The sequence below is a fragment of the Bos javanicus genome, chromosome 13 (assembly GCF_032452875.1).
Source record: "Bos javanicus breed banteng chromosome 13, ARS-OSU_banteng_1.0, whole genome shotgun sequence".
NCBI classification, from domain to species: Eukaryota; Metazoa; Chordata; class Mammalia; order Artiodactyla; family Bovidae; genus Bos; species Bos javanicus.
This window is the reverse complement of record NC_083880.1, coordinates 17,570,769-17,588,622: the sequence shown is the minus strand read 5'-3', so window position 1 is coordinate 17,588,622 and position 17,854 is coordinate 17,570,769. Positions and strand designations below refer to the sequence as shown.

Here is a 17,854-nt window from a genome sequence, read left to right as displayed (position 1 = left end):
CCTGAGCAGGGATCAAAACTGCACTGCCTGCTTTGGAGTGTCCTAACCGGACAAAGTCTTAAACATTGGACCGCGAAGTAAGTCTAAGAACTAATAATTTAGCTCTTTAAACTGGACTCTCAATGTAATCTGTGGTAGACACATGATAAGATGCATAATTGCCCTCCTTTTCTCATCTTTTTTCTCACTACCCATCCAACAGGTGATTTTCTTTGCCTCTTAGAATGTATCAGCATTCCCATTTTCAATCAATGTTCTGTCAAATGATTTTTCTGTAAAACACAGTTCTTACCTTCTATTTGTCCATTTAATGTCTTCTTTCCTCTTTGACTGGCAGTTCCAGGTAAATGATCCACATACTTCTCTGGAAGGATCTCAGAGATACTCTGCTAGAATGAATGATAACAATGAGTTGCATGAAGAGTCCCTAATCCCTTTGAAGAAATAACCTACATTTAACCTGGTTAAGACAGGTTTTGCCAAGATCCCACAGTTGCTATGTGAGAGAACCAGGATGCTGAATTCAAACAAGGTGCTGCATCACCAAGCAGTGGCTGCCACATCTAAGAGACCAGGTCCTTCTTATCTCCTTCCATAGCTGCCACCTTCAAACAGAGCACCGTTACTTTATGTTACTTCAAGTACAGCGGCCATAAAGGTACTCTGCACGTGCTACTTAAGCTATGCAAAACGGTTTGTACTTACTAAAATATCACTAAAGGTAAATGCTGTTATTAAAGCCCCACATATTTATTACTATTTCCCATTTTTTGCTTCTTTTGAAATGTTCCTTGCACATCAACCTGACAATCCAAATGTAGTAATACATTCAAGCTTCAAGCACTATCTTATCAACATGGATGTGGTAAAAAACCACAATACAAATGAAAATCAAAGCTACAATGAGATACCATCTCACACCAGTCAGAATGGCCACCATCCAAAAGTCTGCTGCTGCTGCTGCTGCTTAGTCGCTCCAGTCATGTCTGACTCTGTGTGACCCTACGGACTGAAGCCTGCCAGGCTCCCTTTTCCATTGGATTCTCCAGGAAAGAATACTGGAGTAGGTTGCCAAGCCCTCCTTCCCAACTCCGGGATCAAACCCAGGTCTCCCACTGTAGGCAGATTCTTCACTACTCAGCCACAACGAGATACCACCTCACACCAGTCAGAACGGCCATCATCAGAAAGTCTACAATGAATGCTGGAGAGGGTGTAGGGGAAAGGGAACCCTTTTGCACTGCTGGTGGCAAGGTAAATTGATACAACCACTATGGAAGATGGTATGCAGATTCCTTAAGAAGTTAGGAATAAAACCAACATATGCCCCACCAATCCCACTCCCAGGAGTACACCCTGAGGAAACCAAAATGGAAAAAGACACATGCACCCTGATGTTCACTGCAGTGCTGTTTATCATAGCTAGAACATGGAAGCAACCTAGATGGCCACCGACAGATGAATGGATGAAGACGTGGTGGTACATATAGACAAAGGAACATTACTCAGCTGTAAAAAGGAACGCATTTGGGTCAGTTCTACTGAGGTGGATGAACCTAGAGCCTAGGTTCATAAAACATAGTGAAGTCAGTCAGAAAGAGAAATATAAATATCATATACTAACGCACGTGTATGGAATCTAGAAAGATGGTATTGATGAATTTATTTGCAGGGCAGCAATGGAGAAACAGAGAGAACGACTTAGAGACATGGGGGAAGGGGAAGAGGGGACAGGGTGAGATGGATGGAAAGAGTAACATGGAAACTTACAATTCCATATGTAAAATAGGTAACCAATGGGAATTTGCTCTATCACTCAGGGAACTCAAAGAGGGGCTCTGCAACAATCTAGAAGGGTGCGATGGAGAGGGAGATTGGAGGGGGGTTTGGGAGGGAGGGGACATGGGTGTACCTATGGCTGATTCTTGTTGATGTTTGACAGAACACAGCAAAATTCCAGAAAGCAATTATCCTTCAATTAAGAATAAATGAATTTTCTACAACCCTATTTGAACATTCACATGGTTTACTGCTTCTTTCCCAGTAAACAGTACACTAACGACTCTAACTTCTTATCTGTCTTCTGGAATGGCAGGTAAAGATTAAAGGAATGATCTCGATATAAAAAAAAGGAGTAAAACTATGATTATCCAAGTTGAAAGTTTAAAAGTTTTCAAATACATTTACGATGATCAAGCAGGACTCAATATTCACATCGGGAAAGAAAAAACAAATGAAAAAAAATCAAGTAACCACAATGACTAACTTTTCAATATGGAAGAATTTACATGTCAGTTTCACATGTATAACAGAGAATTGACATGGTAATTTAACACCTATAAATACTGAAATTAATAAAGTTTCTTGAAAATAACATGGAATGTACATGTTGCTAGAGATATTTTTAAAAGAAAAAATATCTTCCACAGAAATTTTATAAACTCTGGTGGTAATTTTTTTTCCTTATGATTTTATAATAACAAGTAGTCTATATAAGAAAAAAGCATAAATCATGATTTCATTCATTTAATGTATGTAATTACCCATTATTTGCTGACATTTGGAAAAAAGAAATCAGAATCTCTCCAGAGGAAAAAATATAGTTCTACATTTCTTCTTTTAGATTGTTGCAGCTGAAAATTTTCTCAATGAAGAGAGATTAAGAATTTCATTTACAAAATTATAAATTATAATTTTAGTAAAAAGAATAGATAAAATGCTTGTTTCCTCTTTATTTTCAGAAAGATTTAAAACACCCACCAAGGTTATAGCAAACAGTAAGATAAATTAGGTAAGTACATTAAGTGTCTAGCGTCGGACACGACTGAGCAACTGAACCGAACTGAAGTTAGAAACCACAAGAAACAGAAGGGCCAAAAATTCTTAATTCATAATATATCTCCGAAGGCCTGAAACAGGGCTCATTTTGAATTGTTTCTAAATGAAAGTTTTACTAGGTTAAATAGAAGACATCACTTCATTAATTTCAAAGTGAGAATTTCTTTAAAATGAGAAATCACTTCAAATTTAAATAAACATCCAGAGGGAACTATATTCAAAAAACATATATACATACACAAGTATAAACAAATCACGTTGCTGTACACCTGAAACTTACACAATATTTTAAACTGACTACATGTCAACTGAAGGAAAAAACAAGAACCACCACCATCATCGAAAACAATCACCAAAAAAATAAGGAACACATTTTCTTTCAGTTTTTCATAAAAATCAGCTATATGTCATTCAAAAGTGTATGAGCATTGTTTTTTCATGACCTCACTCTCTCTTAAGTTGAAACTGGAATAATTTCTCGCATATTTATCATATAGAGTTCCTGGTCTGACTGACCCCCACTATTTCTGTTGCGTTTGTATAATAATCTGCCTCATCTTCACCCTCATTCCATCTTATATTCATCTTGTCCTTCTTAAAGGAATTCTTCCCCTTCATCCTCCTCCCCATCTTCCTATTCATCTAGTTGTTTTTCCTGAGCACTCTGTAATTCTTTTAATAAGGGCATACTTAGTATGCCAATCTTTATAAATCTGAATCATGCACATGTATGGCTCTTGTTATCACACCATTTCGTATCATGACTTTGAGGGCTTCTATTTCTGTGGTGGGATCCTTTTTGTCATCATAAGGATCAGGGGGATGGTATGTGAAAAAGTACAGGGAAAGAAGAGTTACAAATAGAACGACATCCCTTTGTACGACCGAGGCCTGCTACAGACATGAGAAGTTTTGGAACAGGCTCAGGCGATGGGAAGGCAGGATGACAGATGCCCTCACACCAGGGTGATGGTTTGGGAAATGTTTCAACCACATCGTCAACGTTACTATCAGAATTATTGTCCTCAGAGAAAGCTGTACTCTCTGGTCTAAAAATGCCACATTTTGCGTCTACTACAGTGAAAACAGGAGAGAGTACATGAGAACATGTGTCATTTCAAATCAAGGAATAATACCAGGAGGCCAGTCTTCAAATAACTTCCTATTTCTCTTGGATTGCTGAGAAGCCTTCATTAGCTTTGTTAACTTTGGTTTCAGGACATGCTGGAAAAGAAAATAAGAGCTTGAAGAATATAACAAGTATCAACCTGAATAAAAATTATAATATCCCCCATTCCTCTATGATCTAACACAAAGAGCACAGGCTCTGGAGTCATTCAGATGTGGATTCAAATCCCATTTCTGCCACTGACTGACCTGCTCATGGGGAAAGGATTATGACAGATGACATCAGAAGCCCCAGATGCTCCTCTCCTTACCCCTAATTGACTGCAATACAAATACTAGGACACCCACTACATTACTTTCTCTACCAAAATGTTCTAGAGTAATAATTTATCCCCGGTAATTTAGAGCACTACTGAAAAACTAAGACATTTAAATTAATTGCTATATTTTTAAATTTGCTTCCATGATTAATATATACATGGATTACCACTTGGGAAGGGAAATATGAAAGTTTAGGTTTTAGCAGAACCTTATTTAGATGGGCTAGAACTGCAAACAGGATAAGCTACTTCTATTCTGTTTGTCAAACAGCTAGAGGCCAATGAAACAGGGAAAAAATTCAGCTCCTTCTAAGAAACAGGGAAAAAAAACAAGGGTAAAGCAGTAGGGCAAGCATCATGAAGAAAGCCACAAACACTCTAAACAGAAAGCCATAAGCAAACATGTTCACAATAGAGGCAGAGAGAGATGGACTGAAAGAACAGACCCTGAAGAAATGTGTTCTGCAAGGAAAAATTAGGTTAACAGTAAATATTAAAAAAAAAATTTTTTAAAGTAGAGGAGGAAGAAGAAAGGAAAAAGTGAGACATTCCTAGTCAAGAACAAACTTTACAGAAAAAAAAATAAGTATAATAAGGTATGTGGAGAAACACATATATTTAGAATTTATATACAATAGATCAGTAATATATCAGTATTCTTAAGGATATACTATGAGCAAAGCCTCTGTTTCATATAATTTTATTCATATATTTTCATGCATCTACACTGTTTTTCAAATTTTATGAAAATATCAACATCAGTTCAGTTCAGTTGCTCAGTTGTGTGTGACTCTTTGCGATCCCATGGTCTGAAGTATGCCAGGCTTTCGTTTCCATCACCAACTCCTGAAGGTTTTACAAATGCATGTAATGTAAAAAATGTTTTTACAAATGCATCACCATTGAGTTGGTGATGCCATTCAACCATCTCATCCTCTGTTGTCCCCGTCTCCTCCCGCCTTCAAACTTTCCCAGAATCGGTATTTTCCAATGAGTCGGTTCTTCACATAAGATGGCCAAAGTATTGGAGCTTCAGCTTCCACATCAGTCCTTGCAAGAATATTCAGGACTGATTTCCTTTAGGATGGACTGGTTGGATCTCCTTGCAGAAAGAAAGAAAAGGAAGATGAAGTAGTCTTGAGCTCAGGGCAGTACAGCTCCAATAACTAACTAGATTTAGCTTGGCATATGAAAACTCTCTCGAGCTTGCAAATCCTAGCTCTATAACCAACAGCACTTTGTTCCTGCAGGATTTGCTTCTCTTCAGTTCACAGTCTTCCTCTACACAACTGGGATCTTACTGCCTGATTTCACAAGAGGATTAAGAGGATTTAATGAGATAATATACCCAGCAAATGCTTGCCGAGACAGTCAAAGAATGAAATAATTTGTTCTTGAACTTTATTGCTGGAACTACTTTCCAAGTAAAACCCGATGTGTGCTTTTTCATATGTTTAACATTCACGTGTTGCATGAAACTGTTATTAATTCTGGTGATCAGCTGTTCTCTGTGGTTTGTAATATAGAGAATCTCAGCTCTTAAATAATGTGTACCTAAATTTATTTATAACATATGCATTCACTACATTAGAGAACACAATGATCCCCCATCATTGCAGCTAATCACACGAAAGCTAATCACAATCAAGACCTGGCCTGGACCACTACTCTTCCTTCTCTACCTGCTCAGACTCTGAACCAGCAGATCTTTCTGACAATGATGCTTAATCTCCATGTCCCTCTCCAGTTCACTTGAAGACACATCCCTACTCTTACAGTGGACACTGGCAAGCTCTAGACAGGGCTTACCTCTCTCAATTCCAACTATCTTACTTGAGATTTAGGGATTTCTGCTGAAATGGGTTCCTTATGGGGCAGATTCTGAAAACATTTAAGGGAGAGGCAGATAGGAATCCATTGGAAGATTTTCATTATTACAGGAAACAGATCCCATGAGGGTCCAAGCATAATTAGGGAATCTCAGGCAAGCTGGCACCCACTACTCTGGGAAGGATGACAGGGAACCTGTGACCTAAGAAAAGGTGCCCCCACAGAACAGAAAGCCACCTTGAGGTTCAAGTCTAGATACAAAGGAGAAAGGGAAGTCTGCTCAATCCCTGCAGGAGCACTTGACCCTCTCTGACAGCCTAAAATGGTCCCCCCCCGACATCTGCTAGCAGAAAAGATAAATAAGAGCCTCAAGGGCACCTCATCGTGAAGATCTAGGCCTACACATGGGCTCCACATAAGGTCTCTGACTGAGGGGGCAAGCTAGGCAGCCCAGCTGCCCGAACTGGGTGCTGGTGCTTTGCAACAGTGACTGAGCAACAAGCGTATGTATGACCACAAAGGAGCTCTCACTCTGAAGTCTACGTGTGCATCACCTTAAAGTTCCGGAGCAAAGGTCAATCATGAGCCCACTGCAGGATGAGTTTTTTTTTTCCTTTTAAAATGATTTTATTAAAGGTCTTTATAGAGCCACATCCAGATTCCAGATCCAGCTGCCAAGCAGACCCTGTCAAGACCAGCTGTAGCAGCAGTGCTGCGGCAGTAGAATCAATGCAAGCAACAGAATGGTGAGAAGGAAGTGTTTTTTCCCCTCCAAATGACGTGTGGAAGAGGACTGTCTCATTGATCTTAGGGAATCCGCCGGGTTCTTGGAAAATTCAAGCGGAAGTGTATAGAGAGGCAAGTCCTCAAGGGAAAACACAGGATTTGCTGCTGAACTAAATATTTCAAAACCCAAGGAACTAGTTAGAAATATCACAAGTGTGACAGTGTTCATACCCCATACTGAGAGGTCACACTTGGAATGAAATGGCTAATGTCAACCTTTCTAAGGATCAAGGTCTACATGTCCTGAGATAAAGCACCCCAAGCCCACAGCCAAGAATCACTAATTGGCCTTTGCTTGCTTTCAGCTCTTGAGGGGGAACATCTCACCACCTTTCTCCAAACTGCCTGCACCAAACTGGAACTCTCACTGGTCACGTAGCAAGTAACAGTTAAAATTATTTTTGGCTGCAGTTTAGTGAGAACTGGTATTTTAATGTGAACACTTACATATCAAAACCACTAATAACAGCATATTCTTCCGCAGTCCATCCAAAAACATCTTGAGAAAAGATGTCAACACCTTGCTGCAGAAGAAGTCTGACAACATTTGCTGATTCATACTTGACAGCAAGCATGAGGGCTGTTCTAAAACAACAGAGAGATGACTTCAGCCTTAGGAAGTTGAGTTAACTTACTTAAACAGTTAATTTGATATGCTTTACCAAGTGAACGCCTTGCCCTTTCATGAAGGACTGACCATTTACAGGCTCAAGTGTTCATCTTTGTAAATTACCTCCAAGGCTAAAATGAAGGGACAGAAAAGAAGCCTCCTGTCCCACTGGGATGCCAGGCAGCAGCACTTCCTATTTCATAAGTCCCTGATGGGGACTTCCCTGGTGGGCCAGGGGTAAGACTCCAGGCTCCCAATGCAGAGGGCCCAGGTTCCATCCCTGGTCATGGAAATGGATCCCATAGGCTGCAACTAAGAGTTCCCACAACTAGGACCCCATGCAGCCAAATAAATAAATGTTTTTTAAAAATAATAATAAAGTCCTCGATGGACAAGAAACCATGCTGAGGTCACTTATCTGAGGCAGGTGACTATTTAAGGGATGAATTCCCCATTTCCTCCTTAGTCTGATATATTCAGCTTCAAAGTCAGCTAGAGGTTGACTAGGAAAGGCTACTTGCAGGATTAATTCAAAAATATTGATAATAATGGAAATATAAATAATCATGGTGGCAGTTAATGATGTGGACAAGCATGTGCTAGGCACTGAAAATGAAATAATATATATAAAATCTTTCTTACACACAGGCACCTTTGAAAGATGCATTACTATTTGCCTTTCATATTAGGAAACTTATTTGCTAATGATAAATAACCCTAATTGGTAGGAAAACTAGGAATTGAACCTAGTTTGAACCTAAGCCCATCATTTTCATCTGTATTGTCCACCTCTAACTTGTCTTTGTTAAAGCCTTTATCCAATCAAAGCTATCTTTCTTCCTTCTACCTGCATTAAAAATGAAAATATCAAAATGTACTAAAATGAGAAAGGATAAATCCTGATGAGTCCACGGATCTGGTGACTGTGAGTCATAATCACCTTTTTGTGGCTGTTGTTATTTAGTTGCTATATCGGACTCTTTTGAAACCTAATAACATCAGCATTCTTTAAACAAAGTAATTTAAAGCCAAGAGTTATCCAAAAGACAAAATCAAGTCTTTTAGGTTTACTATGCATCTTATAAAAATACATACATATAAAGTAGAGGTTAAAGAATTCTTTTAAAAGAATTAAGAAACTCGATACTGTCATGAGGTAAACTAAAAAGCAGAATCCATATTTCATAAAACCAATAAAACTAATTTCAACTCCCTCAGCTATTACAAGATCAACCAAACAGGTTGCATATGACATCAGTCAATATTATAAAGGAATATGAATCCTGCTATACATTCCTGCTATATATTGTTCCTGATTCCCAGTCAGAATAATTGACTTTCTACCTAAGTGATGATGTGTTGATCACAAATGAATCCTCTTGTTCATTTAATCTTGATATTACGATCCTAGAACAGCACTAAAGGTTTTTAAAAGAAAAAGAACAACGGTACCTTTTCATCTTATCAACCGATGTATATTTGCTTCTTTCTTCACTAAAACCTCCACCATTTGCCCTCTTCTTTCACGTAGAGCAAGTAACAGTGGTGTCAGGTCATCCTGTAAAACAGGGAAAACCATTTCTAATGTACACAGTTAACCTATTTCTAAATTGAAATTAAAATCATGTAATAGATTCTCCGAACTTAAAAATAAAAACCAGAAAGTAAATGAAAGAGAGGCCCCTTCCTCCTCATCACCCTGTGCACCTTCTTTCTCTTTAATCTGCTCCTCCTCTGGGCCTTCCCTGGTGGTCCAGTGGCTAAGTGTTAAGCTCCCAATGCAGGGGGTGTGGGTATCATTTAGCTACTGTATCAATTGCATATTTTAGGGACAATGCTGAGGCAGAAATATATAATACTATCTGTAGCATGCATAACCTATCCAAGGATGACCATGAGTAAACTCAAAAGGTTTACAGACATTCCAGTGGGAATATTATTCTCTACATGAACATGCAAAGAAAGAAACATTTTCTTTTTTTCAAAAAATCAACTGTGGGAACCCTGTTTTACTGCTTTCTCAGAAAAGTCTCCTGGAATTTAATCTTACTCATTCTCTCTTCCTTGCTTGCTCTTTCCACTGCCCTTCCTTAAGTTAGACGTTCGGGCTGAGAGGTCAGCATTAGCTAGATGCTAACTGCATGCAGAATGAGCGCCCTCCCCACCTTATCTTCAAAGACCGTTCTTGATGACTCTCATGTGATTACCTCCAGACCACCAGGAAGAAGCTTCCAAAATCCCAGGGTTCTGGTGTCTGTCTTGCTTTACTGCTCTTAGTTAAAGACTGCAACATAAAATTACCAATAAATACATGCTCAACATTTTCTCGGGGAGTTGCTCTTCCACCACATCTCCCTGAGCTGTCTCTTATAATCTTGTGTGTTTGTGAGAGTTACTCAGTGCAAAACCGCCACAATCAACTTAAAAATTCTAATTTAAAAACTCAATCCCATTCTTAAGATATTTTTTTAAAACATGAAATCAACAATAGATTAGATTGTCTTAAAAGCTTCAAATATTTATCAAAATAAACTACCAATCAAAAATTGGAAATTCAAATGCTTATGGATGGAAAGCTGATGACCTGATTAAGTGATAAAGTCAGATGAGACCGGTTATCCCAAAAACACATGTCCCACACAGAAGGGGTGGCCTCTGCACGCAGACCAAACAGTAGGATGGGCTCAAGGGCGTCCAGATTTGGTCCTTGGAGAAGCCTGAACTTCTGCATGAGCCTCCTAAATTTGAAATGTTGACTCAATGTGTGGAGGTAACTAAACATATCCAAGGGCCATGTTTGGTTTATGGCCTTCTTTTGGTTTTATGTTTGCTGTTTCCAAACAGGTGGGTATAAAGCAAATATTTGTATGTGAAACCTTTCCTTTCTTTAGTATCATATGTTTCACAAAAAAAGTGGGTCCCAATATGTAATAAATATGGCTATTAAGACTCATAATTCAAGTAAACATAAATTCTTTTAAAAAGACTCATAATTCACAGTCAAGAATGTTTCCACTGCCTGTTGAAACTACAATCTATCTCTAGAATTCTTCTAGATTGTTAATCAAATGGATAATGAGTTTCCAAGCCTGCTGGAAATAAATGCTTAAAACAATTCCTCTCTGTACTATTACTAACTTCACAGGTTTTAAAGCTCTCATCTGCTTATGCCAGGGATCAGCAATTCTAACAGACACACTGCAAGAGTCTGTCCTGCAGCTGACACCAAAAAAGGCTCAGGAGTTACTATTACTGCAGTCAGGAAAACCCTGTTAGTAACAAACATCTATTGACCTAATGACCTGGATGGTAAGAGAAGGTGTAAAATCCTTAAAGGGTCAGACTCTACAAAGTGACTTCGCCATGAGGAAATCACTAAAGACTCTCAGAGTGTCACTGAATGAAGAGTGGTTGGAAGGAAAAGGAAAGCCCATAGATATTGCCAAAGATACTCCTTTTAATATCTCAAACACAGGGGCAGAGAAAAAGTCTGGCTAATGTTGTTGGAAAGGAGGGAGCTGATGGAAGTAGCTAGCATTGATCAAACTCCAACACTTCAGGAGACTACTTTCTTTTATGAAGGGTGTCATTTAGAAATTACATGTGTTCACTCCATAGTTATTCATAAAGGATTGGATAAGAATCTCAAGGGAATAGTTCTAAACGCACACGTCCAAGCGTTCCTCGATTTACTCAGTCAAAATCTTCAGGGAACAGCCTAGGCTTGTAAATTTTTTTAATAGTTAGTAGTACTAGTTTAGTTGCTAAGTCGTGTCCGACTCTTGAGACCTCATGGACTGCAGCCCGCCAGGCTAAATCCGCCAGGCTCCTCTGTCCATGGGATTTTCCAGGCAAGAATACTGGAGTGGATTGCCAATTTTTTAAATATGTTTTCCCAAATAATTGTGGTTCACTGCTGGGCATACACATCGAGGAAACCAGAATTGAAAGAGACACGTGTACCCCGATGTTCATCGCAGCACTGTTTATAACAGCCAGAACATGGAAGCAACCTAAACGTCCGTCTACAGATGAACAGATAAGAAAGCCGTGGTACATATACACAATGGAATATTACTCAGCCATTAAAAAGAATACATTCGAATCAGTTCTAATTGGGTGGGTGAAACTGGAGCCTAGTATACACAGTGAGGTAAGCCAGAAAGAAAAACACCAATACAGTATACTAATGCATATATATGGAATTTAGAAAGATGGTAATGATAACCCTGTATGCGAGACAGCAAAAGAGACACAGATGTATAGAACAGTCTTTTGGACTCTGTGGGAGAGGGAGAGGGTGGGATGATTTGGGAGAATGGCATTGAAACATGTATAATATATGAAACGAATCACCAGTCCAGGTTCGATGCATAATACAGGATGCTTGGGGCTGGTGCACTGGGATGACCCAGAGGGATGGTACAGGGAGGGAGGTGGGAGGGGGGTTCAGGATGGGGAACATGTGTACACCTGTGGCAGATTCATGTTGATGTATGGCAAAACCAATACAATATTGTAAAGTAATTAGCCTCCAATTAAAATAAATATAAATTAAAAAAAAAAGAATCTCAAGGGAATAGTTCTAAACGCACACGTCCAAGCATTCCTTGATTTACTCAGTCAAAATCTTCAGGGAACAGCCTAGGCTTGTAAATTTTTTCAATACGTTTTCCCAAATAATTGTGGTTCACCAGCAGAATACAGCTGGGACTTACTGCAGCAACCACTCCAGTCTCATCTCTTACTCACACGGCCAATTCCTTCTCTTACATGAAGGTTTGAATAAAAAAGAAAAGTGTAAGAGGCAAGAGTCATCAAAACTGCAATTTTAAAAAATTTCCTGGGTAAACAGTGGTAGAATAGGGACTAGTAAACCCAAAAGGCAACCTGATCTCATTATTTATAAACCCCTTACTTCCTTCCCATCAAGACATTCCAGATGGGAGAGCAGAGTCTAGACTCCTATCTAAGTGGATGGTTCTGCCAGAATAGGATAATATATCAGTTAATTATTTGTTCTTCTCTCTTAATTCCCATTTAATCACCACCTCTTCACTGCCAGTCTGTTTTGCTCAGAGTCTTCTTAAAACTGGCACCTAGGCAAGTTTACAATTCACTCACACTTTTTCAAAATAACAACTATTATTCCTGAAAACTGAAAAGCGCCTCACAGAAATATATACACTGAAGCGAATGAAAAGCACAAACCAAAATCTCGGGACTTCCGTGGTGGTTCCGTGGCTGGGTCTCAGTGCTCCCAGTAAAGAGGGCCTGGGTTTGACCCCTGGTCAGGAAACTAGATCCTACATGCTGAAACTAAGGCCAGCACAGCCAAATAAATAAATGTTAAAATAAATAAATCCTCTTCTTGGCATTTCCCAACTGCCAAAATTCCAGCTCGATTTGCACTTTTCACCTGCCTGCTCCATTTCTTTCCTTTTACCCTCTTAAGACTTGGGCAGTGAGAGAGAAACCATGTTTATAGAAACCATTTTTAATAAAATGGGAATTTGTCAACAGCAGCAAGATTTCTATTATGTTGTAAAATGCTTTCGTTAAGTTTGAATTTTAAGACAAAGTCTACTGAGGCAAATTGTGCTTTACTGTGTTATTTTAGAGTGATTACAAAAAAAAAAAACTTAAGTTGGGGAAATTATTTGGAAAATGTTTTACCTTTAACAAGTGCAGTGTTATCACAAATACCGGCCATAAACACATAAAGGAATGCTTTACTCTCTAATGCTTGAGAAATATCATGATTTAAAGTGAAATCGTAGACAATTTGGTTTCTTCAAAATACTTTCACTCAGGGAAGGCTGGAGCTTCCAAACACGGAAAACTGAGCCCACCTATGAGAGTGGAGGGAGTTCCTGGCGGGGCTGCAGAGGCTGGACTTCACATGCTTCCTGAACAAAGAGCAGGAGGGGCAGCTCCCCATGCACAGCTGCCACCCCGCAGAGCAGCTCCCCAGGGCTGAGCGTGGAAGACCCCGAGGGGTACCTGGTGAACCAAGTGGTCACAAGCACAAGAGAATGCCCTTGCTGGGTGTCAAACATGACCTGACCCGCCTGGCTGGATCTCAGAACCCGGGGTCCTGGAGGGCTCAGGGCTCCAGGCCTGCCTCCCAGGCCCACTTGCACTCACCCAGGCCTCCCTGCTGGGCACTGGGTCTCCTTCCTCCTCTGCCCACCCCTAGGGGCTCACATTCCCTGAGCCCCTGTAAACAGCCAGTGCCCATATCACTTCACTCCCCTCAGGCCTTCATTTCCTGTGGGCTCAGAGCCTACCACCCACTCCCACGCACCTTCTAATGGGAAAGCCTTCCTTCTAGGGTAGAAGGGTGGCTGGCAGACAGAGCTCTGCCTTTTCTGGGGGCGCCGACTTTTTTCATCCCCGCCCCTTGACTCGGGTTTGGAACTGTTTCCATGATAACAGGGCCTCATGGACACTATTCAGTTTCCCTATTTACATACTGTTGTAAATAAAACACATGTATATTAAAAAAATGATTCACAAATATTTGGTAAATAACGTTAGGTGACCGATACCTTGTGCCTGGCTTCTATATAGGCGTCATAGGAAAGCAGCTTTGCTGCGAGTGATACATTCTGGCAAAAGACAGCGTAGCGGAGAGCGGTCTTGCCACAGACATCCATGACATTTGGGTCAGCACCATGCTCCAGCAGAAGAGTCGCACACTCCTCCTCTTGGCATTCTATGGCCTGTTAGTGTTGTGGCAAGAAACAAGAGTGTGAATTCTAGGAATTCAAAGTAAACAGTCCACAAGCTTCACCAGTTTGCTATATTTCAATGAGATAAATTCACTTTTAGTCTCAGGAAATCACACCCATCTCATGTGGACACGGTTCGCTGCCCCATACCTTCATCAGCGCTGTCCTCTTTTCATTGTCACAGAGGCTAAGCAGGCATTTTCTCTCTAGGAGGAGAGTGACCACCGCTGAACGGCCATTGGCACAGGCCACGTGGAGCGCAGTCCTACAAAAGCAAGAGCAGTTTTTAGGAAACTCTAGTGTTACTGTTTCAAAGCAAACAATCGTTCCTGTGATTGAAAACATTCAATAGCATGCTATTCCTATCACTCTAAAACAAATATTTCATTTTCTTCTGGAGTAAGAACAGTCTATATTTGCTTTAGCTCTTCTTACCACAGTAATGAAAGAACCATCTACTTGAATAGAACGAGCATGACCTTGAGATTCAGCTCAACTTGGGTTTGTATTTGACTTTCACTCTGTCACTCATTAGCCGTTGCTCAGCCTCTCTGTGCTTCAATTTCCTCAACAGAATGGAGAGGGAGTAGTAGTTATTTCACAGGACAGCACTGTGATGCTTACATGAGGGCCATGCAAAGGGTGCAGAACCGTTCCTGGCACAGACAACAGCTCAGTAACTGTTGGGTCATATTATCATATTTATTACTAGTACTACTAGTTTACAAGGACAACATCTCAGTGAAGTCAAAGGATATGACACCTCCTTTGCAGATATATTTTGAGGATTACAGACAGCATTGTACTTCGATGATTCTAATATCCTCATTTTCTCACATTTTAACACCTCTGACATTGGAATGAAATTTATAATTCATAATGTCTGTACAACTATAATTAGTAGCATTTTTGTTTGTTCCTTGCTTATTTTTCCTGTTGGTCTAATTATCATAAGGTCTTTTTGCTTAAGGTTGCTGTTTTGAAAGCATTGATGATGCATATTATATATTATTATATATTACAGGTACACAACATAGTGATTCTCAATTGTTATAGATTATACTCTATTTAAAGTTATTATAAAATGTTGCCTATATTCCTTATGGTGTACATATATCCTGGTAGCTTGTAGGATTTTAGTTACCCCACCAAGAATTGAACCCTGGGCCCACAGCAGTGAGTCTTAACCACTGGACCTCCAAGCAACTCCCAAGATTCCCTTGACTTATGAAAGGGCTGAAAGTTGTCAGAAGATATCAATCCTCAAAAAAAATTCTAAAAAATAATTGAAAGTGACAAATTATTTTTAATCTCTGCTACATCCCTATTAGTGTCAAAAAGACCAGCCCTGTCTGCTAATCTGACTTGTCTATAGGCAGCTTGATCGACAGAGAGTTTTAATTTTTTGTGTGTTGTTAAAATGTTAATTCAACCTCCAGATTTCCTTCTTTTGTTTTTTGGGGGTTTTTTTGTGCTGAAATCCCGGAAACTCCATTATTTCAAAAAAAGAATTTTGAAATAATTCTTAGCGAGGTCTTTGGGGTGGGAGGGAGGCTCACCAGGAAGGGGATATATGTATACTTAGAACTGATTTATGATTGTATACAGCAGAAAACAACACAACATTGTAAAGCAATTATTCTCCAATTAAAAAAAATTAAGATTAAGAAACAATAGAAATAGAAAAAAAAGAAGGTCTCTGTCAGCAGAAAAAAACTGTGTAAATAGGAATTTGAGTTTTCTTCTGGTACTTTTCTCACTGTGCATATTTAAAATGTTTGATCCACACTCCATCTGAAACTTTTTGGTGAGATAAAAATCTAGTTACTTTTCTCTTTTATCAGGTTATTTCTCCATCATCTACACACAATTTATCTTTTCTAACAGAAAATGTCACCAGTATCAAGTTCTAAAGCTTTACATACATTTGGGTGTTTGGGCATTTTCTATTCTGTTCCATTCATTTGTCTATCCCCCTTTCAGTTGTTAGTAATGAAGACATTGTGGGCACTTACAGCATATTTTGATATCAAGAAGGGCAAGTCTTAGTCTACCATGTAAAATTTTAATTTCATCACAATTAAAGGCAGCATAGATAACCCAAAATTTAAAATCACAATACATTGATTTGGTTTAAGTATAGAAAGACCATACATCCTAAGAAAATGTCCTCCTATTCAAGGACACAGCCAGCTTCCTACTTCAAAGCTGTCTTCTAAGGTCCTTCAGAAAGAACATATATACCTAAGTGTACACTGATATAAAACGGATATTGAATTGGAGCTGAAGAATTTTTAATCTAGAAGTTGACCTGTCATGGGAATTATTTTGCTCACTAGGCAGTTTTCTGTAATATATAACCTTACAGAATAAAAATGTGTACATGAAAAATAAGACGCTGACAACATCAGAAATCTGTCCACTGCCATGATCCACAATAGGCGATCCATGAAGAAGTGCTTTCATAAATCACATGAGAAAAAACGTGAGAGCCAGGAGGTTCCAGAAGATTTCTTGAAGGCTACAGAACTTGAGAGCTCTTACTCATGAGTACATCATGCTAACCCATGCAAAGAAAAAGGAGGAAGAAGACAGAAAAAACAGATGCTATTCATATTTCATTTCATTTCTGTGACTACTGACATTCAGTTAAATGACTCCAAAACGATCAGCAAAGTGCCCTATGAGGGGAATTACAAATGAGTCTGAAACTAGCTAAGGCTTTTTGCTGCCTATAAAGTCTTTGGGGTGCTGGATCCCAGGAAGGCGTCCAAGAGCCTTGGAGGAGAAACTCACAGGAGGGACCCCTACCAGGCCCTTCCACCCCGCTTACCTGTTCATCTTGTCCCTGTCGTTCAGGCCACTCTTTCCGAGCAACAGAACCTGCAGCACTTTGGCTACGTTGCCTATACTGGCAGCTTTGTGGATCTTTCCAAGGTCCTCGTTTCGGATGCAGTTCCCGGGCTGGAAGTTGATTCTATGACTGCTCTCTCTCACCGGGTTGATGGAGGAGCCAAAGGGCGAAATGCCCTTCTTACTCCTGAAGCCAAAAATCTTCGTCACAGAGCCTACAAGCTCCAACCACACCTCACCTCCCGCTCAGCTCTTCAGAGTCTCCTAAACCCAACACAAGCACTACAGGTAAACCAGAGCAGTTTACAGCTCTGCCGTTTACAGCAGTTTACAGTTTACGGCAGTTTACAGTTTACAGCAGTTTACAGTTTACAGCAGTTTACAGCAGCTGCCACCACCTCCCAGCTGGGAAGCTCAACGGTTTAGAATCTTTCATCCCAGAATGATCGTTGCTAAGCAACACCTTAAAACACACTGCCCATGCGCACAGGGGCTTGGTGGGCCAGCCTGACAAGTGTGCATGTGCAAGAACTGTTAAGTTCATTTTCTGAAAGAAAGAAACAATATCAATAAACCCTTACCTAAACTAAGAAGGAAAAACAGGAAACTGAAATAAACACAGAAGTCAAAGCAGCATTAAAACTATATAACTGTCAAAATAACTATACTACCCAAAGCAATCTACAGATTCAATGCTGCTGCTGCTGCTAAGTCACTTCAGTCATGTCTGACTCTGTGCGACCCCATAGATGGCA

General features: G+C 39.7%; 1 protein-coding gene across 1 annotated transcript; it reads right to left on the bottom strand.

Moving 5' to 3' along the window:
* Nucleotides 1-4,969: 4,969 nt before the first annotated feature.
* On the bottom strand, nt 4,970-17,344 carry LOC133258990 (ankyrin repeat domain-containing protein 26-like). The gene is made up of 6 exons (XM_061435793.1): nt 17,080-17,344; nt 14,397-14,511; nt 14,064-14,237; nt 8,965-9,070; nt 7,350-7,487; nt 4,970-5,388 (listed from the first exon to the last, which is right to left on the bottom strand). Exons 1-4 carry the CDS (start codon nt 17,085-17,087, stop codon nt 8,969-8,971), a joined length of 399 nt encoding a protein of 132 aa, XP_061291777.1. The 5' UTR covers nt 17,088-17,344; the 3' UTR covers nt 4,970-5,388; nt 7,350-7,487; nt 8,965-8,968.
* Between the last annotated feature and the right edge of the window lie 510 nt (nt 17,345-17,854).

What these genes read in the sequence shown, in the direction of transcription:
- LOC133258990 (XM_061435793.1), bottom strand. An exon ending in AGAGGACAGCGCTGATGAAG is followed by an intron (nt 14,238 to 14,396) that starts GTATGGGGCAGC and finishes CAACACTAACAG; the next exon opens with GCCATAGAATGCCAAGAGGA. An exon ending in ATATAGAAGCCAGGCACAAG is followed by an intron (nt 9,071 to 14,063) that starts GTATCGGTCACC and finishes CCTGTTTTACAG; the next exon opens with GATGACCTGACACCACTGTT.